At 46.5% G+C, this 27,534-nt stretch overlaps 2 protein-coding genes across 5 annotated transcripts in view; one reads left to right on the plus strand and one right to left on the minus strand.

Moving 5' to 3' along the window:
- The window catches only part of Psmg4 (proteasome assembly chaperone 4), a 28,219-nt gene extending 21,961 nt beyond the window's left edge, over window positions 1–6,258 (plus strand). The window contains exon 3 of the mRNA XM_078020489.1: window positions 6,126–6,258. Coding sequence (XP_077876615.1) covers window positions 6,126–6,253 — 128 coding nt within the window. The 3' untranslated portion in view covers window positions 6,254–6,258. The remainder of the gene's footprint in view (window positions 1–6,125) is intronic.
- The window catches only part of Slc22a23 (solute carrier family 22 member 23), a 179,975-nt gene that overhangs the window by 12,036 nt on the left and 140,405 nt on the right, over window positions 1–27,534 (minus strand). The window contains exons 5-10 of one of the 4 annotated variants that reach the window (XM_013359640.4): window positions 17,798–17,925; window positions 9,076–9,178; window positions 6,399–6,631; window positions 4,559–4,591; window positions 4,414–4,437; window positions 3,249–3,372 (exon numbers count right to left, since the gene is read on the minus strand). In XM_013359640.4, coding sequence (XP_013215094.2) covers window positions 3,249–3,372; window positions 4,414–4,437; window positions 4,559–4,591; window positions 6,399–6,631; window positions 9,076–9,178; window positions 17,798–17,925 — 645 coding nt within the window. Of the gene's footprint in view, window positions 1–3,248; window positions 3,373–4,413; window positions 4,438–4,558; window positions 4,592–6,398; window positions 6,632–9,075; window positions 9,179–17,797; window positions 17,926–27,534 lie in introns of those variants that run through there. The other 3 variants (XM_078020486.1, XM_078020485.1, XM_078020487.1) reach the window with 3 other exon arrangements.

The raw sequence follows: 27,534 nt of genomic DNA on the forward strand, positions 1-27,534 counted from the left end.
TAGACTAAGTATTACAGCATGTGTCATATTTGTCCTTTATGCATCTTCTTGAAGCAATATCGAAACAGAAGACCCTGGGATCTTGTTCAGGGAGGAGTCAGCGCAGTCTGACTACAAATGATTTAGAAGGATGGGCTAGGGGTAAGGGGTGGGGAAGTGTGCAGGAGAGGCTAGACAAAGGAGTTCAGACAATGCATGGGAACTGAGCACCAACACCCAGGGCTCCTGGGACCTGTGAGTGATTATTGCAGACAATGAAGCCAACTTATCATGATCACCAGTATCTGCCTCCTCTCCCATCCTGACCCCTTTGAATGGAGAAAGGAAGCCAGTGCAGGTCCAGGGGTTCCCTCCTGCAGCTTTTAGATAAATAGTATAAAACAAGATGACCTGGCACAGAGAAGCCACCAGCTGCTAACAGACCAACCCAGGACCCCAAGGCCACTTCTGCTCAAGCCAAGTGGGGAGATGGGGCTATGGGATATAGGTCCTTTCCCAGCCCACGGCAACTTGTACCCAATTCCTGAAGCCTTGGAAGGAAATCTCAGAAGAAGCTGTCACATGACTGACAAATACCATCTGGACTGAGACTAAGCAAGGGGGAAGCGATTCTCTGTCATATAAAGTCTGGACAGAATCTCATGAAATAAGATTTTGTTCACCCTCCTTAGTCTTCATAACCCTTGGGATAACAGATTTCTGCAAGTGTTTGTGCAGAAAACTTCTTATTCTTGTATTTGTTTACAGTCAGTCCACTCCTGGAATCTTAACCTTTGCTGCTGTTCTTGCTCAGAAGGTTTGTTTTTAGTATAGCACTGTAGAAAAAAGTTAAGTTTTGCATTAAGAAAGAAGAAGACCACAGATCCCCCCAAGCTGCCTACCCTCATTTATCTTGGACTTATCCATGTGAAGTGGGGGATGGTAGGAAAGCCCATTCCCACCCCCAGGGACTTCATGGGAGTTGTTCTGTTGTGTGAGAAAAAGCCACACAAGTCCACGGGTGGGAAGGGCTCACAGTGAGAAGCGTGATTTGTCAGGAACACTAGACATTCTTCCCAGCCTGGCCTGGAGACCCCCTTTGGACTCAATTTCCTTTCATCCTCTGCAGGTACAAAAACATCCCTCAGGGTCTGATGTTTCTTGTAGTTGGTCATCGTGGTGAGCTGAGCCTCAGAACATATTGGTTGAATTTCTATCCCCAAATAATCTTTTCAGGTTTGCGTCAAAGAAGAAAAGGGTACCCCATTTCCTCCAGTCTAGCTTGCTAAGAAAAAATCTAACAATGAATAAGGAGGCTACAAACTACCAGAGTTAAGTCTGCCTTCCCTCCAGAGAAACAGACCTAATCATATAAATACTGCAGAGAGGCCAGCCCCAAACCCAGAAAGCCTAACCGGAACTGGGACCCTCTTGAAAGAATCATCTTTGTTGGATTCTTTTATAAAGGAAATTTTACTAGTTAAAGAAAGAAGTTGCTCTGCGCCTGAGGTGTTTTGCAACTACAGGCATGAAACGAGCCGACTCGTCCCTGACGGCGGCTTACTCAGAAGGCAGGGACAGGATGGATTACTTGGCACTTAATCACTTTTTTCTTAATCATAGAATATCTTGGCATTTTCTTACAGAAACCAAGTAGCCATCATTCTTGGCTTGTATTGAAGGAATCCAAGAGCATGAATCAAAACGAGCTCATGTGAAAACTCTATTGTCAGCATGACAACTGTGAACGTATAAAGGAAGAAAGTCCACAAGCCTGTCTGCCTGCTCCAAGTCCTGCCTAGCACCAGAGGGGCTAAAATAATTAGTCTCTCTGGGTCTTGCTTGGAATGGAAATGGCCTCTACTTTTTCTTCCAAAGGGTATCTCCATGCTGACTTTCAGGTTTTAACTCACAGCTGAGTAACTGCCTATAACTCATAATTTATATTTTCTAAAAGCACGTGCTTTGATGCTAATGATGTCCTTAGAAAAAGCTCAGTGTGGTATAGATCAAGGTAAGCTCTTCAGTAAGTCACAAAATATTAAGTACAGGCCGAGTATTTCTTACCCAAAATGCTTGTGGCCAGAAATGTTTCAGCTCTTGAATTTTTCCAGATTTTGGAATATTTATGTATACATAATGAGATATCTTAGGGATGGGACCCAAGTTTAAACACAGAATTCACTAATGTTTTACATACACCTTAGAAACACAGCCTGAAGGTATTCTAAAATAATATCTTAAATAATTTTGTTCATGAAACTTTGAGACACTTCTATGGTGTCATGTTGGAAAAAAAGTTTTGGATTTTGGAGTATTTTGGATTTTTACATTTTCAGATTAGGAATGCTCAACTTGTATTAGGAAAGTGACACTCTTAAATCACTTAATTTTTGTTATGCTTTAATAATAACATTAAATGGTATATCTCACCCCTATACTACTTTCCAGGATAGCACCACAAGAATGAAACCTCACTTTATGAATTAAAACATAAGTACTTAGCACACATTAATGATACCTTTCCGGAAAACATGAATTAAGGACAAACTCCATGTGGGCCAGGGTTATGTTCTTATTTACCTGACCTAGTGTTTGGCAAATAGCAGGCTCCTGATAAATCCTTCCTAACTAAATCAAAGCCACTTCCTGGGCTTCCTCTTTCTGCGGCCTTCCTTTGGATTAGTGATTTCTAATCTTTTCAGGCCAAGCCAAAAAAATAGGTCCTTTCTGCTTCCTCCCCCCACCCCCCGGCACCCCTAGACAGGGTCTTGCTGTATTGCCCAGGCTGACCTTAAACTCATGATCCTTCTGCCTTAGCCTCCAAAGTAGATGGGATTACTGGCCCATGCCACTGCATCCAGCTTCCTTTTGATTTTCAATAGCTTTGTTACTGAGGTCTCTTAGAAGAGCTAACAGCACTGACCTTAGCAGAAATACATGCATAAGTGACCTGCCTCTCTTTCCCGCTTCCAGTCATCATCATGTTTCCCACATGTGAAGAGTTTCCTGCTCCCCATTCCCTTGGTTACTTCCTGGACAGGACCAGGGATCAAACTCTCACCTGCCCGTTGGGTGCCTCAGGGTCAGAGTGAAGCTGTCCATCTGGCTGTGAGTCATGCAGCTGACACTGCCTGCACACCCAGTACCTTTGTCCAGAAGCCAGGGACGGAGAAAGCTGCTGGGGTTCGTGACACTTGAGCCTGTAGCCAAGGACTCATCTCTGAGTCCCCAGAAGAGAATGTGCTGTGGTATCCCCTGTTACCCACCTTATTACCGTGGGGGTGATCTCCGCACAGAAGAACACACTAAGACTTCCCACTGCATGGGAGGCAAACATGCCCACAATGGAAAACGCAATGGAGAACTTGTCCTTGACGCTGTCACTCATCCCTGGAGGGGATTAAGAAGAAGGAGAAGTGAGGGGAGACAGAAAAGAATGAACAGGAGGGAGCTAGGCCGGGGGTGAGGGGTGCGGAGCAGGAGCAGGGATGGGAGGATGGAAGCCTGGGACAACCCCCAAGGGTTCCCTCCTCCCCGCTGCCAGTGTGCAGTACAGTCAGGGGCATGCAGTTTCCTTTGGTCAGGTAGCACCTCCAGGCTTAGGAGCCTGGAGCCCTCTTGGCAGGGAACTCTTTTGGGCTCCTTGAGTCCCTGTCCATCAAGCATGCCAGAGCTACAGTGACCTGAATCCTGAAGCCGGGAGCCATGCCCAACAGGGAGCAGGCTAGCCGTCCTCCTGCTGTCTTAGCAGCATCCCTCCTGCCCCAGCTTCCAAAGGAGCCTCCGTGATTTCAGCCTTGGGTCTGATCAGCCCATGCCAGGAGGCAGAGTATCTTAGTGTTGATTTAAGAGAACAAGACCTCAAATAACCCCAGAAGAATTCAAGGGCTCGGAGGGAAAGTGCTTAGCTGATCCCAGCGACTCGTCAATGGCACCAGAGCCTAGTTTGCAGAAGGCAGCGTGAAGCATAGCTCATTGGCACGTGTTTGTGGGCCACACGCCTGGGTCCAGCTTAGTTCCCCCCAACTCCCCCGCCAGGATTGCATGGAGGGCAAACACTCCTCAGGACACTGAGGCATGGGCTTGGGTTGGGCCAGGCAGGTGTGATGGCAGCATGAGGCTCAGGGCAGCCGCCTGCTGTCCCATGACTGGAGAGCAGCGAGATTGCATTGAGTTGCAAGGGAACAGAGGCTTCTCCCTGGAAGCACGGACTGCCAGGCCCCAGTGCTCCAAGGGCTCTCTGATCTTGTCCAGGCGCTGTCCATGAGACAAAGCAATATCAGCAGGGGGCCAAGGGCCTGTGCTAACTTTGGATGCCAGGGGATAGGGAGGGCATGCGTGCCAAGCTTCACAAAACCAGGGAAATAGGAGTGGCTCTCTGTAGCGGCAAGAGCGGGTAAAGAATACAAATGTATGCTTATTGTGTCCAACCTACGGCCAACTTCAGCTGCAATTCTTGGAGGGCAAAGGGAGGAGAAGAGAAAGAAAAAGGAAGCCAGTCTGTGAGTCTTTATGAAAACTCCCACATGGGTGCATTAAAAGATGAGAATGTGCAGGAACAGCTTTGGGGACTCACCTGAGTCTGGATGCTGGCTGTATTTTCCGATCACTAGGCCCATGGAAACGATGGCACAGGATGACAAAAGTGGGAAGAGAGGGAGAAGGCATGTTAGACATGGGCTAGTGTACTACGCGCTCATGTGACTTGTTTCTGAGCGAACTCCCTTCTATGTCTGGGTTGGCGCCGGCTGCCTGGGCAGTGGAATTCACACTGGACTAAACAAAGAGCTTTTTGTTAAGAAGAGAGGGCTGAAGCCCCACTGGCCTCAGAGCCTGGGGAGAGAATGCAACCCTTCAGAACAGATTTACCCTTGTAAATCCAGAGGATGAATCTCCTCACATATAAAGTTATGCTCAGGGCCATAGAGGGCATCTGTGACACCCTGGGGGTAGAGGCATACTGCCACATCTTTCCCAATCGTGTGAGCTCTGCAAAGGCTCCCTGGAAGGGCAGCTAGTGCAATGCTCATCAGTGGGGGACAGGGACGGAACGAGAGAGATGCCACCTGTCCATTTCCATCATTAGTCACAGCTGCAAATAGGATCAGGCTCCCTGCAAGGTACTGAATGCATAAGAACCTGCCCAAGTTAGAAACATACCTCCTGAGTTTGAAACTAGCCGTTCTATAATCCAGTCTGCACAACAGGGCTGCTTCCATCTGGGGGGGCACAGGGTCAGTCAGTGAGTCTAACTGACAGCTGGGGTTGGCTTCCCTTGTAAAGGAAGGGGGCATGCCCTAGGGGCATTGATTTACCCACAGTGTCCCCAGCCTGTCCTCATGCCGGGGCATGAGAAGGCATCCTGCTCGTTCATTTTGTGCTCTGCGCAGCCCGGGATGAAGTGGTGCTTTTCTACACACAGAGGTGGCTACTTGTTCATGAGGAGCTATAACGAGCTCACTGGAGGGACGAGATGGATTTCCTAGCCTTTCCTTAAATTATTTTAGACATTTATCAGGAAACTTTTTTGGTCCAGAGAGAAACTGAAAAACGGAGAATGTATACAAAAAAGCAGTGCCCCCCACGTGAGGGTGTCAAAACAGATTTATTTTCCCCTTAATTTCAGACAAAAGAAACAGGCCCTTTGTTCTTTGTCATGTGATGAATCACACAGAAATAGTCTGCTCATTAGCGAAGTCACATCCACCAGGACTCTGAGGGCCGGGCATGCTGTGGAGTCACAGTGCAGCTGCGAGAACTCTGATTTAGGGCCGAGGAGCTGGGGGAAGAGGCCGGAGGGAAGGCCCAGCATCCTCAGAGGCAGGGACCAGAGATGCTCTACTAAAGGACCATCCTTCCCAAAGCAGTTTCTTCAGGCTGTTGACTTTGGAATGAACACTTAGGCCAGAGGAAGCACTCCTCGGGCCTCACCCAACCCTTCTGTTACCGTTTGGCTCTCAAATGTCCTCAAAAGGCCCATGAGAAGGCTTAGTCATCAACCTGTGGTGCCACTGGCATGTGACTAAGGAGACGCGACCTATTGGGACTGGGTTAGGTTATTGGGAGCATGTCCTCAAAGGGGCTGTTGGGACCTCAGCCCCTAACTCTTCCTCATTCTCTTTTGCTTCTCCTCTACCATGAAGTGAGCAACTTCCTGCAACATGAGCTCCACCACGATGTGCCTTGTCCCGAGGAAAAAGGCAGTGGATCAATTGACCGTGGACTGGAACCTCCAACACTGAGAGCCAAAGTAAACTTCTCTGTTCTTTAAGCTGATTATCTTGGGTACTTTGTTACAGTAACAGAAAATTAACTGATAAGCCTTCCAAATACTCTTGGTAGTTTTCCAAAGTATTTGCTTCCCTCCTCCAGCACCCCCCCCACCTCCACCCTTCCTTTTCCCCTGGCCCACTCACAGTTGAGGAGCCCAAGCTGCAGAAGGGAGGCCAAGGCGGTGAGGATCATGAAGAGCAGCAGCCCTCCCCTGCGTCCAAGGAACCTGACCACCACGCACATGGCCAGGCAGGACGCCAGCGCGATGCTGGCCATGGTATAGTAGTCAGCATAGAAGTTCTCTAGGAGTGGCACCTTCACCTCATGGCCCATCATGCTCCTGGCAAAGCAGTGGTGGATCCCGTACCCTGTCAGCCTGCAGGAGACACACACACATACACCAGGAGGGGCAGTGAGCAGCATGCATAGACCGAAGGGAAGCCCTGTCTCCTGGGGGCAACCGGGAGACAGAGGGAAGCAACTCAATGTGGGAGGGGAAAAAACGTGCTGTCATCAAATATGAACCTCTGACAGAGTGGAATACAGAAGAGGAGACTTCAGAGAAATGTCGGAGAGGCCTCTTGTTCAAATGCGACCTTTCCTTCGAACTGAGGGTGTAAAGCAGGGCTCTGTGTGTGCTCATTTGACAGCCCTGTCAGTGGCCATGCCGACCTCAATTTGGGCAAACAGGCACAGGGCAGTTCTCAGTGGGTCAGTGACAACTGCTGAGATATTCTGCCTCTTGGGGTCTCTCCTCCTCTTTGGTAGCTTGGGTTCTGGAAACCTGGGGATCCATCCAGAGAACTACTTATTTCACTCATTACCTCTGGCTTCTCAACCAAGGGAACTGGGACGAGCCGATTAGAAATCAGGCCAAAGGGAGACGTTTAGTCTTCAGGAAACTCTCTCAGTTATTCATTTATCCCAGCTTCCCCCTCACTGTCCTGGGTGTGGTCCTTTACTGTCCCACATGAGCATGAAAACGTGTACCCTAATGTGGCTGACAGATGTCCTCCAGGAAAACGGGAATGAAAATGTGGCTAAGCACTCCCGGGAGGTTGATGGTGCCTAGCACATACCTCCGGGGCTCCGAGGGATCCTGTAGGACGTGGCTGAATCTGAAACACCTGTGATGCCATGAGAGCCCGTTCATTATGTCAGCTCTGTCTGTCCCACACATAAAAATTTCTCTCCCAATCACTCTCTTCATGCTACAGGGAAATCTAAATGCTTTTCATTTGACCTTGAGGATGCATGAAGGTCAACTACAACAGATCCTGCCCCCATAGGGGACAGGCACCCTGGGCCTAGTGAAAGTATTTCCACTCTGGAGATCCTCTACAGGACCCAGCTCCCCTGGGCAACTATTTTATAATCTAGCAATTGATTGGATTTGGTTAGTCTCCTGGGATCCCGTGTCAATTTCTTTTCTTCCTGGCCTGCTGGGATCTCAAGGCAATCTGCTCCTTTTTGTTGCTGTTGTTGTTGTTCTGGTAGAAATGAAGCTTATAGCAGGTAATTTTCAGATAATAAAACCAGGGAGATAGAATCCTCCTCCCCCCACAGGAATTATAAAAATGGAAATTTGCCATCTCGTCTATGCCAAATTTTGTGATTTTTTTTTTTCAACAGAAAAATTGGAGAAGTCTTTCCATTCTTAATAGCACCATTAGCCTATCAGGCGTATGCCTGAGATTGGACAGCAGCGGGGTGATTGTGCCTCGCACTCATGTTGGGTGGCTGAGAGTGCTGGCCTTGATCACTGTGGGGTTATGGTGGGTCATCACAGAAGGTTTAAAGAGTGATTAGATATTTCCTTTTCTATCCTTTGGTGGTAAAATATTTTGTATCCTACACAAATGAAATTTAATCTGGAACCTCCAAACTGAGAACTGATTAAATGGAGCACTTTGATAGAAAAGAGTTGTGGGGAATGACAGGCTCCAATCCTGAGCCTTTCTTTACCTGAAGGCAAGCTTAGACCTTCTACAGACAAGTGCAAACTCCTCCCCCAGTTCACAAATAATATGCAAACTCCTCCCCCAATTGACCTTCACAAATAATGTGCAAACCCCTCGCACATTATTTGACTGCTAACCCCTATGGGGAGCTAACTACCCCAGATAAGATCTGACTCTAAATGAAGGTCCCTATTTTGCAGTCAGGGAAAGGCAGCTTATTAAGCTATGGGTTGAGACAGGAAGGACCTTTCTGGGTTTATGCTAAGCCCGCTGTGTGAGCAAAGGGCTCCCTACTACAAGCAGGTGAGTGTGAACACTAGTGTGAGAGGCCTCTTGGAGAGCATCTGAGCTGCTCTTGGTTCAGGCTGACCTACCATTATCTGCAGCTACCCCTGGTTGGGGCCCCTGGTTGGGGTACAGGCGTGAGACAGCAGGGCTGAGGACAGGCACGGAGCATGGTTTGTGGCCTGGGCTGTAGAGCTAGGCCAGGGCCCATCATCTCAAACCCCCTTGCTTTTTTTAAAAAGCAGAGAGAGGGAATTGTTTTGAGGGCACATCTGTTGTGACCTAGCTTAGGCCTCCATCTGGGCTTCCTGTACTTGGGGAGCTTTAGCACTGTGCAGGACACAGGGAAAGATGGCTAGGATAGGGACCACTGGCTGGGGTGCTAGCTGCCCGAGGCTTCCTGGTGGAGACTAGGTATCCTCAAGCCCACAGATAAGTAGCTTTGATGGGGTGTATCACACTTCCCATGACCCCCTTCACAGAGAGCTGGCCTGAGAGCAGGCAGGGAGGAGGATCCTGCATCCCATGCCCTGCCTGCCCCCCACCTGGCTGCATGTGTCCCCTTGTGACTTACGAGTTCACACACAGAACCACGATGTTCTTCCACAGGTTCCGGGTCCCCACCACCTTCACGATGCACACCTTCTTGGGTCTCCGGGAAAGCTCCTTCTCCAGCTCTGCAAGAGACAGACTGCATGAGACTGGGCAGAATGGAAAATTCCAGTCCAGGCACCACACAGAGGGGAGAAAGCCTTTCCTTCCTTTAAGACAGGGGATAGGGTCTAGGCTTTTGGGAAAGAAATGTACTCATAGGACTCTAACTTTGCAGTTCAAAATCCCCTACAGAGACTGAAAGGGAGCCAAAACATAGTAGTGTAAGTTTCCATTGCAAAGCTTTTTTTTTTTTTTTTTTTTTTTGAGGGGGGTTACCCAGGCAGGGTACATACAAATAAACAGTGTAGACTCATTTAACGTTTTTTCTGAGTATAACACTCGATGATGACATTCTAGGTTACCCAGGCCCTCATTATGCCCTGGGCAAACAAAACAAATGGCTCTTTTTTTTTTTTAATAGAATATGTATCCATGTTTGTCACCCACAGCTCAGAGACACTATTTTTTTATCTTAGCACTGATTTATAATCTCTTCATTTCATTATGATCTGATAGGATGCAAGATTATGCCTTCTTTTTTTTTTTTTGTATTTGCTTAGACTGGCTTTGTGGCCTAAAATATGGTCTATTTTAGAAAATGTTCCATGTGCTGCTGAGAAGAAAATATATTTAGTCACTGATGGGTGAAATATTCTCTATATATCCGTTAAGTCTAAATTATTACTTGTATTCTTTGGTTCTGATGCCATGACTATGGCTATTTCTGTTAGAAATTGCCCATAGAGTATGTGGACATTTAAGAGACAAATGAATACATATGTGTATGTGCATGTTTTAGATGACAAAAAGTCTTTGGGATCTGGGGCTGGGGTACAGCTTGGTGGTGGAACACATGCTTAGCATGCCAGCACCCCAAATGCAAAACAAAAACAAGTTAGACAATGTTTTTACTCAAAAGGATGTGACAGACCGTAAAGCTATGACACTGAGACTCTGGTGTGGCTCAGGGGAGCCGGGAAGTCTTTCTGAGTCAAACAGTTGCTCCTATGTCACTGTAACCAGGCCAGGAGTCTGCGGAAGTCCTGGTGCTGACTTGGCAGTTTAACAGAGAAGATCAAAACAAGGAAAGGCCCCAGCCTCCAGGAGCTGACTGGCCTTTGCCTGTGAGTGGCAGTGTCCCACACTTGGCTTCCTGGGTCCCCTCTCTATTCTCTAGGGTGTCCTTGTGGAGTAATCCTCCACTTAGGAACTAAAAAATAAAAGAGACTTCACAGATTGGGAGAGAGAGAGCCAGTACACTTCAAAACTGTCAGAGTCACCAAGAAACTGTCACAGGTCAGGGGAGAGGGAGATGAGGGATGGAGGTGGGGAGAAGAGATGGCTAAGTGCATAAGGGGGTCCTGGGTCAGGAGCCACTAATGGAAGAATGGTGACACCAATAAGGCTGAAGGTTGGTTAACAGTAGTGTATGCTGGTATTCAGTTTCTGCAGTTTTGACAAAGGTATCATGAAAATAAGAGATTAGTTAGTCAGGGGCACTTGGAAATCTGTTCTGTCTTGGCAACTTTCCTGTAAATACAAAATTATTCCAGAATAAGAAATGCATTGAGATAGATATCAGAGGCCCCTATCTACTGAGGAAATCTTGAGTGTCTGGGGCATATAGGTCCATCCTCTGTATCTATGGGTTGTCATCCTCAGATTCAACTAATTGTGGATCTAAAATGTCAGAAAAAAAAATTGCCTCTTTACTGAACACGTACAGACTTTTTTCTTGACAATGACATTCCCTAAACTATACAAAGTAACTATTCACATAGGATTTACATCGAATTAGGATCACGAAGTGTCTAGAGATGACCTAAGGGGTATGGGAGGCTGTGTGAAGATTCTGCCCAAACACCGCACTCTATAGAAGGAACTTGAGCATCTGCAGATTTTAGTATCCAAGAGTGATCCCCAAATCACTACCCCACAGATGTGAAGGATTCCTCTGATTGAGGGAGACCATGCCTCCTGAGTTTCCAGAACTTTCTTCTTTCCCATATTTAGGTGTGGAGATTCAGGTCTGCGCAAACCAGCACAGCTGGCATTTTGCCTGACTATCCACAGACCCCCTCAGCTCCTGAGTTCTCCCGACCTGTATTTTCCCATCAGCAAAAATTCACTAATTTGTGGACACACTTTCTCTATGGTTAAATAAATACACTCTAGTCACTTAATAATAGTGATGGGGCTACAGTCTGACAATGTGATGTTCACGTGACTTTGTTCTCATGCAAATATCACTGGGTGCTCACACAGACCCAGATGGTCTGAGAGGCCTCTGGATGCCATGGGGAGATGTGGAAAACACGAGACAGACGAGGCTGCTGCTGGCCTCACAGTAGACTGTTTTATAGTCCACCATTTGTTTTCAATAAGGAAGACACTCTATTAGTGATAAAAGTATACTATATGTAATAAACACATGAACCAGTTTACTGCCATTATCGAGTACCATGCATGGTATGTAACTGTATATGCTCTACTCTTATATGACTGGCAGCACAGTATGCTTGTCACCAGCATCGTCACAAACGCGTGAGGAATGTGTTTTGCTGTGATGTTATACAGCTAGAATGTTTAGAAATTTTTCTGCTCCGTTAAAATCTCATGGGGGTGCTGAGGTTGTAGCTCAGTGGTTGAGCTCTTGGCTCACATGAGTGAGGCACTGGGTTTGATCCGCAGCACCCCCTAAAAAATAAATAAATAAAATAAAGATTGTGTCCATGGATAACTAAAAAAAAATATAAAAAAAAAATCTCATGGGACCATAGCTATGTATGAGGTCCTCCATTGACCAAAACATCGTTATGCAGTATATGACTATTTCTCTTAAGAGCCTGGAAATATGAATATCAGATACTCTCACATTCAATGATGTAGGTATCTTCACTGCTGTAAAACTCATCAGAAATCTACCATAATTGCTGTGTTTTCTCACCAGGTAAATCTTCCACGAAAATTTAATTATTCATTAACAAGTTTACATACATTTGAAGTTGTTTCTTTTTTTAAAATGTGGCCCATATTTAACTGCTAATGCATTATTGTGTATGAAATACAATGTTAAAGAAGCTGTAGCAATTGAATTATGATCTGAGTTTTTTTTTTTTCTTTTTTAAAAAATAACATTAAGCCCTAGAGCTCAGTCTAAGAATTGACTATAGTGTACGGAGGTAACCACATTACTCTAAATGGAATTAAATTAACCTTTGCAGGGATATTGATATTTTGTCAGGCTCCGTACTCCCATCACCCTCCTATCAGCAACAACATAAAACTCCCTCAGCACGAAGTGTGTTCTTCTGGGATAAAATCCACAAGCTGAGAGTTGTAAGAAACCTTAGCTGACTTCTAAGACCCCATGAGGTCACTGAATAGAAGAGACCTTTTGTCTCTCTAGTTAAGAGATGCGAACCTAAACTCCTTGCAGATGGAAATAAAAGGAGAGGGTGGGAAGACACCTGGATAATCCATCGGACACAAGCCTCAGGGACATTGCTGCTAAAGGTGTGCCTCATGCTGTCCCCTTCCCAAACTCTTCAACTTTCTTGATCTACAGTCATTAGAAGAATTTCAAACGGAGACACAGGTAGAGCCTATTTAATTTGACCAAACAGGTGCAGCCCCTCTTGCTCTGCATTTCCCTGCCCCTGTGTGGCAGCAGCAGAGGTCTGGGTGTGGTGAGGGCCCAAGGAGCCCGGATGGAAGCTTGGCTTTGTGCTTCCTTGGGAAAATCATCCACGTGTCTTCCCTTAGCTGAGTTTTCAGTTACCTGCAGTCTATGGTGGTCTGAAAATATTAAATGGAAGTTTCTAGATATTAGCAATCCATAAGTTGTAAATAACTTTCATTACAGTGTATTGTTATAATTGCTCTACTTTGCTATGAGTTATTATGGTTAATCTCCTACTCTGCCTATTTGGAAGTCCCACTTTATCACAGGCATACCTATAGAGGGAAAAAACAAAGCCTGTGCAGGGTTTGGTACTCTCAGTGGTTTCAGTCACCCACTGGGGTCCTGGAATGTCCCTCTGCCTTGTGGCCATGGAGGACCATGTTCATGCTGTGAGCCTGGCTCTTATCTGTTAAGTGAGACAAAGTGCTGCCCTAAGGACCAGATGCAGGAAAGCATCAAGGCATCCGCACAGCACCCCCAGCCCTGTGTCTGCTGACTGCACACGCCCTGGCTTCTCACCACCAACGGTGGGAGGCAGAGGTGGTGAGAAGCCAGAGGTGGCCTTGCAGACCCCTGAAAGTTGGTCACCGCCTCTCCATGTTGGAAGCTCTGGGTGTGAGAGGCCAACTAGTCTTTCCAAGGCCAGCAGAGCGAGGAGGCAGAGGCAGCTCACCCCGCAGCAGGTGTAGGAGGTGCATGGGGGCTCTGCGTCGGTCTGCAGGGCGGTCGGTGTGTGGGGAGCCGGACTTGCTTTGGTGCTTGAGGAAAAGGCTAATGTTAGTAGGGAAACTGGAGAATGGCAGTTACAGAAATGAAAAGCAAGAAAAGGCAAAAGAGAAGTTGAGGGGGGAGAAAAATAGAAACAGGAGAAGGAGGAGGAGGAGGAAGAAGAGGAGGAAGAGGCGGAAAAGAGGAGGAGGAAGAGGAGGAGGAGGGAGAGGAGAAGGGAGAGGAGGAGGAAGAGGAGGAGGAGGAGGAGGAAGAGGAGAAGCTGAACCACTGCCATAAAAGCCATGGGAAAAAATGTACACCCAAAGCGCTAGGGCAGCGGCTCTGAGGCCCCAGCCCACGTTCTGAAGTAGACGTTTGCTGTCTCTGTGCTGTGTGGCCCTCAGCCCCCAGGGAGTGATTTAGAATGGTGGCCCTTGGCCACTAGAGCAACTTTGCCTTCCAAGACTTATCATAGTCACTCCAGAGAACTGAATTTCAAAATCTACCCACATTCTCAACAACTGACCCAGCCCTGCAGATCCCTGCCATTGTCTGATACGTAACTCCCCGACCCAACCTTTGGTGGAGAGGGGCAAGAAGTCACGCGTCAGAGGGGTCAAAAGCAAGGGTCAGGTGTCAAATCTGTTTCATCACTTGTGAGTGCTGTGACTTTGGGCAGGTTACCTAATGCAGAGGACACAGAGGTGTCCTTATCCTGGGACCCTGTAGTCACTGAAGGCTCTGAACTGAGTGGTAAGACAAAGAATGAGGCAGGTGAGGGCAAGGCCCGGCTCCTCTAGCCGGGCTGCCCAGAGAGGGCCTTGTGCAAGAGGACAAAGGACACTGGTTCCTCACGCATGGCTCTCCCCCAAGAAGGGAAAGAAGGAAGTTTGTTCTCTGGGCTTTCTTTCTCTAAGACTTCCTTTCCATAGGGCAACCTTGGGGATGGTGGGAAGAGGCCTCTTTGGGCCTGAACTGAGGTTCTCCCCCATCACAAGGCTGTGTCGTGGATTCAATGCACATCGAGGGTGTTCCCCAGGCCCCGTGGCTCTTTGCTCGCCTTGCCATTACTAAAAAGCAAGGGGCTGATCCTGTGTCTTACGCTAGGAGTTTCCTGCAGTGAGCGACAGCACCAATATGGCCTCATTTAGAACCATCAAGGCTTCTACTTCTGCTGTAAGTGTTCAAAATACTGGGAGTTATGACCTGGGAAGGAAGGAATGCTGTCATATTTGGACATGTCATGTGACAAGGAGAGAATGACACTCAGGAATACATCCAAGTGTCTGAAGTAATTCAGCTGCAACACACCACTAAGAACATCAGACATGCTCAATGATAAACTGAAGATAGCTTTAAAAGAGGAATGGAAATGGAAAATTCTGGAACAAAAGGTTTTCTTCTAGCATAAACCCAAGGTTAGGATGCACTAATAGGGGCATGAGCAGTCCCCCTCCACCCCCACACACCTAGAGCTACACCCAAGTCACTCACGTAACCAGAGGTGACAGGATGAGCAGCCCTAACCCTTCCTGGTGACAGAAGATTGGATTTGTATATTCCATAAATATTCATGGAACTCCTGGTACATGTCAGGTCTTCTTGGGGGCTAGGGGTAGAGCAGCCAGCCCTGCAGACCAGCTCTACCTGACCAAGCCTCACAGCTCTGCAGGAGTGGCAGGCACTAATGAGGAGTCCTACAAATCCTTCATTACAGCCAGCCTGAGGGGAAACCGGAAAGTGTGGCAGCAATATTCATGCACAGCTGGGGGTTGACTTGAGCGCTGAGGAGTCAGCCAAGATGGGAGAGAGGAAAGGGGACTTTCCTGGGGTGGGCCCTGTGGGGAAGCATGTGGCAGCCTGACCAAGGCCAGCTGTCTGCGGGAAGGAGGCAGAGACCAGGCAGGGTCCCTGCTTGGAGGATGCAGGGATCTATCCTAAAGGCCCAGGGGGGCTGCGAGAGAGTTTTAAAGCAGGAGTTGATGTGACCTGAGGATATCTGATCTGGCTGCAGATAGAAGGGACAGCAGGGAGGATGGAGCAGAGCAAGTAGTGCATTTAGCTGGTTGGAGTGGGCTGAGTAAGAGACCAGGAGTGGGTTAGGAGACTAGAAGTGATGGGAAGATGATTTCAAGCAGAAAAATGTATCAGTGGACGAAGATGGAAATGGCAGCTTTGGCCAGATGTAAGAGACGTGCTGCATCCCCCAAGTGCTCCCCAGTTTTGCTCGAGGCTGTCATCAAAGCCCTTGACAGTCAGGAGGCGGCAGAGAGCCAGAGGCAGATGTGAAGTTAGTGCCCCCCAGACTGAGCTCTGTGACGACAGCTCCCGGGTGGAGTGAAGCTTTCTCCTGGGTTAAGTGTCAAGTGTACCAACCACCCTGCCCTGCCTCCTGGCCGGCACTGCAGAATAGAAATGAGCACGAACAAAGCCCATAAGCAAGGAAATAATTAATACTCCTTTCCAAAAACAGGAGGGAAACAAATCAGTGTAATTAGGATTGAGGAAAGAAGCTTTTCCCGGGCAATATTTTAACCCGCAAGAAGTGAAGTATGATAATTTAATTAGGGAAAGGCAAGTACAAAAGTACCGTAAGACACGAGAGCATGAACCTGCTATTGAAAGAGGCCTGGAGAAATTTGGGGAAGCTCTGAGGATGACCCAAAGCCAGCAAATCTGGTTCTAAAGAAAAAGCTTAATATAATACTCATTCCTTCCCACACATCTCCAAGGTTTCCTTCCTCTCTGAGAGCAGCCCAGTGATGCCACTTCTTGGGTTCAACTACCTAGCAGTCATGTGACCTCCGTTTCACAGCAAGGCCACTTAGTCTCTGTGTTTCAGTGGGGACAATTATAGTTCCTCCCTCATAGGACTGTTGGGAAGAAATGGCTTCAGACATGTAAAGCATTTAGGATTAAATACATGAGTCAATACTTGCAAATCATTTAGAAATGGGACTGCCATATAAACATTATGTGTCATCTTCTCTGCTATCCTTGTGCCTGGATCAAAGGGACCACAGAAGCTCCCTTGAGGTGCTAGCACTCAATACTCTGCACGTAGAACAGACCAGGCTCCCATCTTTCATGCCAGAGAGGACAGGATTTTGGGTTGACCTGTATTCTCCTCTGGGGCCGAGGGCTGGTAGAACACACCTTGTCCAGCACGTGGTGGTGGCCCAGCTGGCTGTCCTCCAGGTGGAGGGAGAGATGGCATCCTGGCTGAGCAGCAGTACCGGTGGCACTTCTACCAACCCAGGTTATCAGATCTTCTGATTCAGGAGTCTAATGGGAAGGCAGCTAGACATTTCTCTGTTCTGGTCCCTTGTCCCTTTCTTATGGGGAATGGAGACCTGCAGGGTACGTTCTCCTACCTGGCGCAGGACCCTGCTCACTGTGCCTTGAAGCCAGGCTTGCCCAGCCATTCCCACTTCAGTCAATCACCACCACTCTCCATCCCTCTGTCCTGCTGTTCCACCCCTGCCTCTGAGTGCCTGTGGATCCACTTCCTGTCAGCAGGCAGGCTCTGCCTTCAAGACCCCTGAGGGCAAGCCTTGGCCTGTTTCCTTCCTTGCTCTATCTAGAACAGTGCCTGACACACAGTGGGCATTTTGTAGGTATCTGTTGAATGAATGAACAGTCATAACAAGGATTTCTGCTGGTGGGGGAAATGTGCACACTCCCCTGGACAAGGACCTGTCGATTATTTTCCTAGGAAATTTTACAGTAACAATGTATACCAGGTCTTCAGGATAGGGCACTTGGGTCTACAGTGTCTTTCAGAAGTCTATCTGTACAACACTTAGCCAGCTCTCTGAAGGTCATTATTAGGAAAAGAGAGGTCAGGAAGGCAATAGTAGATATGCATCCCAAGTCAGGGCTTTGGTGGCTTTTAAATCTGAAAGGGCAGGGAATTCAGGCAGGTCAGGCTGAGTGCCACAAGCTCAATATACACAGTGAAGATCAGGTGTGTATTAGGCTCATACCCCACTTCTAGATTTGGAAGGGCAATGTGAGCACTATAGTGTGTTGAACGTGATCATGAAAGAAACCAGCACCCAGAAAGGGGAGAGAATTTCAGTTTGCTCTAACTCCTAGCCTCTAGATGTTACTGCTGCCTTTCTTCAAATCACTGGTTGCAGAAGAACTGAACAGAACAGCTGCTTGGGACAGAAAAACCAGCCCAGGAATCATGGCCTGCTCCACGGAGACTCTGGACACCTTCGCCAGCCCACAGTCTACTTACCGGGCATCACGCCCTTGATGTCGCTCTCAGGGCTCATGCAGTTCTTCTGGGTGAAGTGCAGGATCAGCTTCTTTGCAGACTCAAACTGCTGGGTAGCCATCAGCCACCGGAGGGACTCAGGGAATATCCTTCAAAGACACAAAGGGAATTGCTGAATGTCTTCTAGTTCTGCAGGGGGCCGAGGAGGGGGGCTTTAGGTGTGGCTCGCTGCCCATGGAATGGATTCTCTTCAGCCTAATGGGGGAGACAAGACTACAGGCACTGAGACGTGTCCAATTTTCTTGTAGAAAGTATGAAAATCAAAACTTCAGAAATGTGGCCAATATGAAAACATTCTATCAACCGTGTCAAGGAATCAGTGTACACCTTTCAAAATTGTGTGTGTGTGTGTGTGTGTGTGTGTGTGTGTGTGTGTGTGTGTGTGTGTGTACGTGCTGGGGATTGAACCAAGGGCCTCGTGCATGCTAGGCAAGTGCTCTACCACCCAGGCCAACCGATTTCTAAAACATGTATATCAATTCACTGAAGCATTCTTTTGTTGTGTTTTGTCTCAAAATACAAATAGAATGATTTTAAGTTTAAAAACTTATTCCTAAAACAAACCAACCTGATTGCTATTTTCAGTTTTTGCATGTTTCAAGGCTTAGTCTAACAGCTTGCCTTCAGGATTATTTCAGTATTTCTACTAACTGCATGCTATTTCTCCCTGAAACGAAGCCCCCACATAGTTGTTTTCATGTTTTATCAGCAACAGATATATATATTTTTGAAAGATTATAATCTTGTGCAAAGCCCCAACAGGGGAGAAGAAAGAACTTCCCCCTGGTGCTTTGTTATCAATTGATTTTGTGGTGAAGTGTAGCCCAGCACTTAGGAAAATGGACATGGCTGTGTGCCAATAAAACTTTATTATAGGCAGCAGGCTTGGGAGTGACAAAAAGTGGAAATCAACACTAAGGACGGTAGTCCCAGCTTCTTGTTGCCAGGGTGTTCTAGTTACCAGCCTATTTTAGTTTAGTTACATAGTATCTGGAAAGTCATGACGGACACTGATGAGAAGCTACTGTAACGACCTAACCCCTCCCATGCCAGCTCAGGGGAGTCCAATTAAATGAACCCAGCAGCTAGAAAAAGCATTACTGGTTCCCAGCAGCTTGGGAGGTTGAGGCAGAAGTATCACAAGTTCAAAATCAGCCTCAGCAAAAGTGAGGCACTAAGCAGCTAGGGCCAGGGATGGGGTTCAGTGGTTGAGTGCCCCTAAGTTCAATCACCGGTACACCCCCCATCCCCACCCCCCACCCCCGCCAAACAAAAAGCATTACTGGTGCTGAGGTCTGAAAGCTGGTGATGGAAAGCCACAGTAACACACATTTTAACTTGAAGGCACTGATTCTTTGTTAATCATCAGAATTAATATCTGTCTCACTGGCCTCTAGCTATAAAAGTTGCGAATAGCATAATTTAAGCAAATAGAAACACATAGATACAGCATGACATATGATATAAATATTAAAATCTGGCATTTTTAAAATCAAATCTTTTCTTTATAATGCAATAATTTAAGCATTTATACTGCAATAATTTATGCTGGCCCCCCTGTAGTTTGAAGGTCTCATGTGTTGTATTTTTATCTTTCTACCTGCATATAATATCTTTTTCTAATTTCTTGAGATGGCTATAGATCATTAACATTCATTTTTTTCAACACATGTATAAGACTTCAAAATTTCACCTAAGTATCCTGATAGCTGCATCTGTGATTTGATTCTAAACATCTTATGATTTTCATTAGAGTTTTCTCTTACCTAAAAATATACAAATAAGTTAACCTGACAGGCCAAGTTATTTTGCAGGTGGCCTCTGAAGCACTGAAGGGTGATATACGACATGCAGAAGTTTGTGTCTTTTACAAATAAATTAACATTAATTAAATCATGGGCCCTAATTGCATGGTTGGGGAGATTTTGAGAATCCAGGTCCTAAACAAATGCTGTGCTGGGGAAGAACTAGGCCTGGGGGTGGAAGCAACCACCGGGGGCAAGGCTGCACCCCACCACCCAAGCCCTGGGGCCGGGAGCCTGGAGCACTTGAGTCTCCACCACAGACCTCCAGGGTACATTGCCCCCCCCCATCTCACAACCCATTCCTGCACTCATCCTTGAGCTTTCCCCACAGAATGGAGCTACCATGGTAAGCGCTTGCCACACAGAGTTTTGGTCCCTAGATTCAGGAGGTGAGTGAGGGCTCAGGAAAAATATGAAGAGTCCTGTATTTGAGTAGCATCACTCTGTCTTTCATAAAGCCCTCCATCATGCACACAGGCAGACATTTTTGTTCCTGGAGTTCTATCAGTGTAGGCACTGAATCCCAGGAGGACAGTGTTACACCCACATAACCCTGACCTTCAGGAGAAGATTCTTTTCTGTTTCAGAGGCACAGGCAGTGACCACAGCCCCAACCCGGAGGATTCACCTGCAGGCTAGGGATGCCCAGGTTGACAGGCCTCTGGGGCGCTGCCTAATCCCCCAAGTGGCCATGCACTCTCTAGCACACGCTGGTTCTGAAGACATCAGAAGGGATAACTAAAAACCAACGGCAGTAAATGGACATCCTTATGAGAAGTGACCATGCGCACATTCCTTTCTAGACAATCTCTGAGAACCGTGGAGCTTGTAGGACAGGTTTCCAGGAGAGCACCCATTTCAAAGGCGTGGTGGGTCCTCATAGTTGAAGTGGGAGTGGACTTAGCGCTCAAGTTTCACGGGTCACCAAATCAGTTTTTTTTAGTGTCCTGAGCATTGACCCTACATGTCTACCTCAGAGGGTACATTCTTGTCCTCACATTTTGCAGAAGGAGACCTTTGTAGACAATTAAAGTAAAACATAGAAGTGTATACATATGTGTACATACACACACACACACACACACACACACACACACACCCTTATGAGCGAATCAGACAGAAGCCTGTAGAGCCTGAGACATGTTGGGGGCAACTGGCGAAGGTGGTCCAGGGCTATCAGGAGAGGTGGCTCTGCTGGGCTGTCTGGTGTAGGTACTGCAAGATCCTGGGCATTATGGAGTGCTATTAGTCTGCAGTGAATGGAAATCAGAAATATCGATCTCCCTTGAGATGTGGGCAGACTCCTGATGGCCACACAATTGTCTCCAATGGCAGATGGCTCTGAAAACAACCTGACTGGACTCTGTCAGTCTCCCATGTGAAGCTCATTAGTAGTGGTACTATCATTAACCCATTTTATAGATGGGAAAACTCAGGCAAAGAAAGTTCAAGTACACTGCGCAGGTTCACATAGCTGTTAAATGGCAGGTGGGGATTTGAAGGCCAGTGGTCTGGACTGGAGGGTCCACACCCTTAACCTTGGAGGACACTGGCCAGCCAGCAACTGCCATTGGGACTGTCATTCAGCAATCTTCCTCAGGCCTTCTAGAATGCTACTGGCCCAAAGGACGAATGAGTGGAATACTTACATTTTATGAGGGGCTCGCTGTATTTAAATTCACTGCAAAGTCATAAAGAACTCATTGCACTGTTGGCCTCCGAGGGAGCCCAGAGGAGGTTGCTTCGGTTTGGAGAACGCGCAGTATGGCCACATGACGGGAAGTGAATGGAATTTCTCCTGACTAGTACGTAATGTAATAATGCCACAGGCCAATGGCCCAGGACCTGGGAGGAACATAGCTGAGCCTTAGAGATATTGATATTTTCAACAAAACAATAAAAAATGCACAGGAGGCAGCTGGAGGCCACATCTGCTGGGGACACTCTTACATGCGGATGGTGACCAGGAGGATGACTTCTGCAGCTGTCAGAGGTGATGAGGCAGAAGAGCCATAATGGCTTTCCTGGCAGATGGCTTTCTAATTGGCTGCCAGAAGCCGCTTTGGCTAGGATGGCTGTACTTTTTTTCTTTCAAATCTTTGTACCTATCATCACAACGTACCTATGCTGCAAGGGGAGAGGTACAAGCCAGGGGAGTACAAGGCACCAGAAAAGAAAGTTGGTTAGTTTGCTATGGCCACGGCCCCAAAAGAGTGGAACTGGAAGTTTTCAGAGCTGAAAGTATTTAATTCTTTTCTACATGGTGGTATTCATATTCCATTTTACAGATGGGAAAACTCAAAGAAAGTTCAAGGATGTTACTTAGGAACACCCAGCTATTAAAAGGCAGAGCTGGACACTATAGTGACACAGTCACATGAATGTTTATAGCAGCTCAATTTACAATAGCTAAACTGTGGAAGCAACTTAGATGCCCTTCAATAAATAAATGGATAAAGAAACTGTGGTATATATACACAAAGGAATATTATTCAGCATTAAAAGAGAATAAAATTATGGAATTTTCAGGTAAATGGATGGGGTTGGAGAATATCATGCTAAGCAAAGTAAGCCAATCCCCCCAAACCAAAGGCCAAATGTTCTCTCTGATAAGTGGATGCTGATCCATAATAGGGGGAGGGGGCATGGGTAGAATGGAGGAACTTTGGATTAGGCAAAGGGGAGGGAGGAAAGGGGAGGGGTATCAGGGTAGGAAAGATGGTGGAATGAGATGGGCATTACCCTAGGTACATGTATGACTCGACATATGGTGTGAAGCTACATCACGTACAACCAGAGAAATGAAAAGTGTGCTCCATTTGTGTGTAATGAAATGAAATGCATTCTGTTGTCATGTATAACTAATTAGAACAAATAAAAAAATTAAAAAAAAAAGCAGAGCTGGTATTTGAACCCCAAGAGTCTGACTTGAGAGATTTTTCAGGTTGGAAAGACCTCTTCTCAACTTTCACACCTGACAAGTGACCACTTTGATTGCTCCAAGCTGGGAGGTTCATTGATCCCTGGGTTTCCTGCAGGAAGGATGTGGGTCTGCTAATTCCCATGTGGGAAGTAGAGGTTAGGAGTGCGGCAGAGCAAGGACAGAGGCCTGCAGGATGCAAAGTGGAGGATATTTTTCTCTTTGCTTCTAAAAAAAATGTTCAGGATGAGGATGCTTGCTAGAGCACAATGTTCCAGCAGAAGCCACACAGGACCATGCAGAAGCAGGCAGAAGCTCTGCTGGGCTGGGTGTGCCTGAGGTCCCCCTGGCATGGAGAGAGAGGGTGCTGGCTGTGGATAGCTGCCTCTCACCAGCACATTTTGAGTTCCCAGGTGTGGTGCTGATCCAGTGGTGGAAAGGTGAGAAGACATGACCTCCAGCCTGTGCAGGATGCTCGCACAGTAGATGTAGGTGGACGGACTGTGAGCAGGCTGAGCAGACAGACAGCACAGGGAAGCACTGTGCTGCATTCACGGTACTTGCCAGTTTACTACCAAGTCCGACTGGGTGTACAGCCACAGTAGCATGCACAGGAGCTGTCCTCCCTGGAAACTAGCTCTCAAGGTCATCTTGGACTCTTAGATCCATCTTGTCCCAGCAGAAGTCCCTAGGGGAATGTGAGCAGAAGGCTAAACTATCCAAAGGACCTCCTGCCCCAAGGAATTGGATGGGGGTCCCTTTCAGAAATATGTTCGGGATGGTTAGAAGGTCTACAATCCCTTAGTCACAATTCCAGAACCCTCAAAACCTGCTGTTGAACTTGGTAACAATACTCAAACTGGGCCTGAGTCCACTGGAGACACAGCCAGACCTGGACATGTGTGGATTTAGCCTTCACTCATCTCTCCTCATGGAGCCCCACGGGCATTTCATTGTAGAGATGCCCGTATGTCAGATGCCAGACTGTGGCTGCAGACCCTGATGCACGTTCAACACTGTCAGCTCAGCGATGGCGAAGCTCAATTTGAACCACGTAATGTCACATGCTGTGTATCTATTAATGCAGGGCTGCGTGGTAGGTGCCCCACATGACATGAGTCACTTCATGACATTGTCCCAGCAACAGCCAGAGGTGGGATGATCATCAGTGAGTTAGAGCTGAGTGAACTGGGGCAAGAGTTTAGCTATGGAATTCTTAACTAAGCAAATCACAGATCAATCCATTCTCTACTAGACACTATCAGTGGATGGCTGGGTAAACCAAATGTGGTATATACATACAAGAATATTATTCACCCTTAAAAAGGAAGGGAATTCTGATACATGCAGTGCTTCGGCTTGAATGTGTCCCAAGATTTCATGTGTTAGAAACTTAATCCCCAAATGAATATGCTGAATGGAGAAGGAAACCTTGGGAGGTAAGATTAGATAAGGTCATGGGTGGGGGCTCCCATGAAGGAACCGATGCTTTCTAAGAGCTCTGTCTTGCCATGTGATGCCCTCTATCATGTTATGATACTCTAAGAAGGCCCCTGCCTTACAAAAGCACAGAGCCCTTGGACCTTCCAGTCTCTAGAAAGAAGCTAAATAAACCTCTATTTTTTATAAATGACCCAGACTCAGGTACTGTGATATAGCAACAGACAATAGACTAAGAGTAAACCTTAGGGACATTATGCTCAGTGAAATAAGCCACAGAAAGAAAAAAAAAACACTTTTGATTTCACTTATACAAGGTACCTAGCCTCAGATTCACAGAGATAGGAAGCAGAAGGTTAGCCGCCAGGGCCTGAGGATGGGGATAGGGAATGTGGAGTTGTCATTTAAAAGGTTTGGAATTTCAGTCTTATAAGATGAAAATGTTCTAGAGAAGAATTGTGGGATGGTTGCACAACAGTATGAATGTGGCCACTAAGTTGGACACTTTACAATGGCTAAATAGGCAAATTTTATGTATATTTTTGCGATAATTTTTTAAAAAATTACACAGAAGATAAAGGCCCTTCTTGATCTTTGACTCCAACTGGGTTTCCCCTGCACTGCCCCTCTCTTATGCCCTCTCGAAGCTAACCCCTTGGCACAAACAGCATCGAGGGTCATTTCTTTCCTCTGCTACATCATAGTGTCCCATGTTTCAGTTTCACTCTTTAAAATTTCCAGACTGGCACACATTTGCCCACCTGGTGATCCCAAGACCCCTGCTCTGTGTGCTGTGCCCCGTGGCCCCCTTCTAGAGGTCTTGGATAAACTCGCACTAACCTATTCTTGAGCTGCGGACACACACACAAACAGTCCATGAAACCTCAGAAGCTCATCATTTTCCTGTGTGTACTTGCCACATAAAACCCAACATAAAACCACAGCATGGTTCAGCAGGTCACTTACCCTGTGGCTTCAATTAATCTAAAAAAGCCAAGAACCAGAAATTAAGTGCAAGGGGTCTCTGATTGAACATGGTGGAGGTTACACAGTCCAGTCGCTGAAAACAGACTAACTTCACAGAAGAGCCCTAGGGACTGAGACTGAGGAGTAAATTCTAGGAGAGAGAGTCCCCAGCCACAAACACAGGGCAGAGGCCACAGAGAGAGGGGAACAACGACCATGCTTCGGGAGAGATGGCCAGACACCCCCACACAGCAGTCAGCAACAGGGGACCCAGAGATGTCCCCATGCACATGGCCCAACCCCTCACCGACAAGCTGAGTCCTGCCTGGGCCCAGAACCTGGGTCTCAGGATTCTTTCCACATCATGCAAGGTTGACAGTGTTGCTTAAAAAGGAGGAGAAATAGATTTTAGAAAGACTCCTACTCAAATAAGCTACCACAAAACTCGGGCTCTTGAAGAGTTCAATGGAAAAAATTTTAATGTAAAATCTTTTCCCAGTGGCATCACATAAATGATGTTACTGTATCAAGATAGAAAGTATTCTTTGCTTTCTGAATTAATGCCACTGTTCAGACAAGGAGAGCTGCTTTTTCTCCTCCAGTACCTGCCTCAGCACAGGCTCTATGGAGCGCAGTGACTTAGGATTCCACAGTAAGGAGCTGCCTTGAATACACATTCCTGTCTTGTCCTCTTTCCCGGAGTGGAGGTGGCGCTAAGCCTCAAGCTGTTCTGGTTTTCCCAATGCCGTCCCTCTAACCCCAGTCATTGTTCACTAGAGTCAGCAGTTGAAGCTCAATACTGTGATCTTTACATCAGATTACGAGGTGGATCATTTTTCCTTGACATTTAAAAATAACAAATTATTTCTTTATCCTATCCAGGCTGCTTTCTTGAGAATTCATTGAACATCCATTCTGATAAAACGCCAGTTTGGAAATTCTCTGAGTAGCGTGTGCGTTCTCGTTAATTTGCTGTACTTGAATATTTACTCAAAGAAAATACAGGAAGGAAATAGGACGAACCGATCATGCTTTATTAAATTAGTTGTACCCTCAAGTCATTCATTTGTTTTTCCAAGAATTTACTTTTAGGGAGACACCTGTGGAGTCAGGCACACCCTCCTGTCTGGGATTCAATGTGACATTGTTTATGGCATAAACATTCACGGAGCACTGTTCACCTACCAGGCCAGGGTGGGCGTGGAGATGAACCATGGTGTCTGGAGCACTAGTAGTTATCTTGTTGGGAAGAAAAACATGCTAAGCATGAAGTCTACAATTGAGCTGTGCCCCCAGCCCGGGGCGGGGTGGTGGTGGCAGCGCATCTGTTAAGTGGGTCTATGTGACATAAAGCCATGCACACAAAGTGGGATCAGAGGAGAGGGCAATGTCACCAAAGGCTTTCATGGAGATGAGGTTTTCCCTGGATGAGCCCGTGAAAAAGGGTGAATCTGTGCTAACTGTGCTTTCTGATTTAAAGAGGTGATTCTAGCTGTTGGCGCTTTGGGCATGACCAAACATCACGATGTTATGAAATTCTGAAGAGTCTCAGAAGCAAAATAATCCACCAATCCATGGTTAGAATCAAATTAAGTACTAATTGGGAAAATATAATTAGTTTCTGGTTCAAAGCTTTTATAAAAATATAAGCTTGCGACTAGTCGATATGGTTTCGCATGGACTTTCTTTTTAAAGTTTAGTTTTGTTTGCTATATATGAAAAATAAAGCGAGCAGGTGTGGTTCAAGGTATAGGACATGGATGAATATTTTTAATTCAAATTTTTATTAAACTTAGAAACTGGGAGATAAGGGAGGGGTAAACATAGACTGGCTAAAATCAAATGTAGATTGGCTCTGAGGATGGTTAAGCCCCAAGGTTTTCCTAAGGCAAATGGACTCCCTGTAAATTTCTGGGTAGAACAGGGAGATTTTTTCAAAATTGAAATTACTTATCCCACTAAATTTTCTGACATATAAGCTCATAACTTTGTGTCTTTGTAGTTCTTCAAAAAAAATCTAGACCCCATAATCATTCTGCTATAGAAAAATGATGAAAGCCTTTGACCTTGGACAAGTCACTTTATACCTCTGGGCCTTAGTTTCCCCACTCTGTGGGAGAAGGTGGGTGTAATGGCAGCAAGACTTGCCTGGCTCCAACATTATCTAGACCTGGGGCTAACAGTCACTCCCTCTGAAATGATGCTGAGCATGGCCATGCATTGAGCAAATATTCTTATGGTACTTCAAGCACAGAATCAGTACCCAAAACGTCTTTGGAGCTAATCTTTCCATGATTAGCCAACTCGGAATGTATAACAATTGAGATGAATTCAAGCTGTTCCTCGGTTCATATCATAAGCAGATGAAGACTTGGAATTCAATTACAATATGAATTCATCTAGAATCTATAACCAGGAATATAGCTGGGTTAACTCCACTTTCCCCCTCTTGCCCCTTTAACTGACTTATCCACACAGGTGGTTATCCGGCTACAGAAAGTATAAGATGCATAGGGCATTCAAAATATAATGCTGTAGGGGGAACTGCTTTGGCACCTCTTCGAATG

This window comes from Ictidomys tridecemlineatus, chromosome 8 (assembly GCF_052094955.1).
Source record: "Ictidomys tridecemlineatus isolate mIctTri1 chromosome 8, mIctTri1.hap1, whole genome shotgun sequence".
Classification (NCBI taxonomy): domain Eukaryota; kingdom Metazoa; phylum Chordata; class Mammalia; order Rodentia; family Sciuridae; genus Ictidomys; species Ictidomys tridecemlineatus.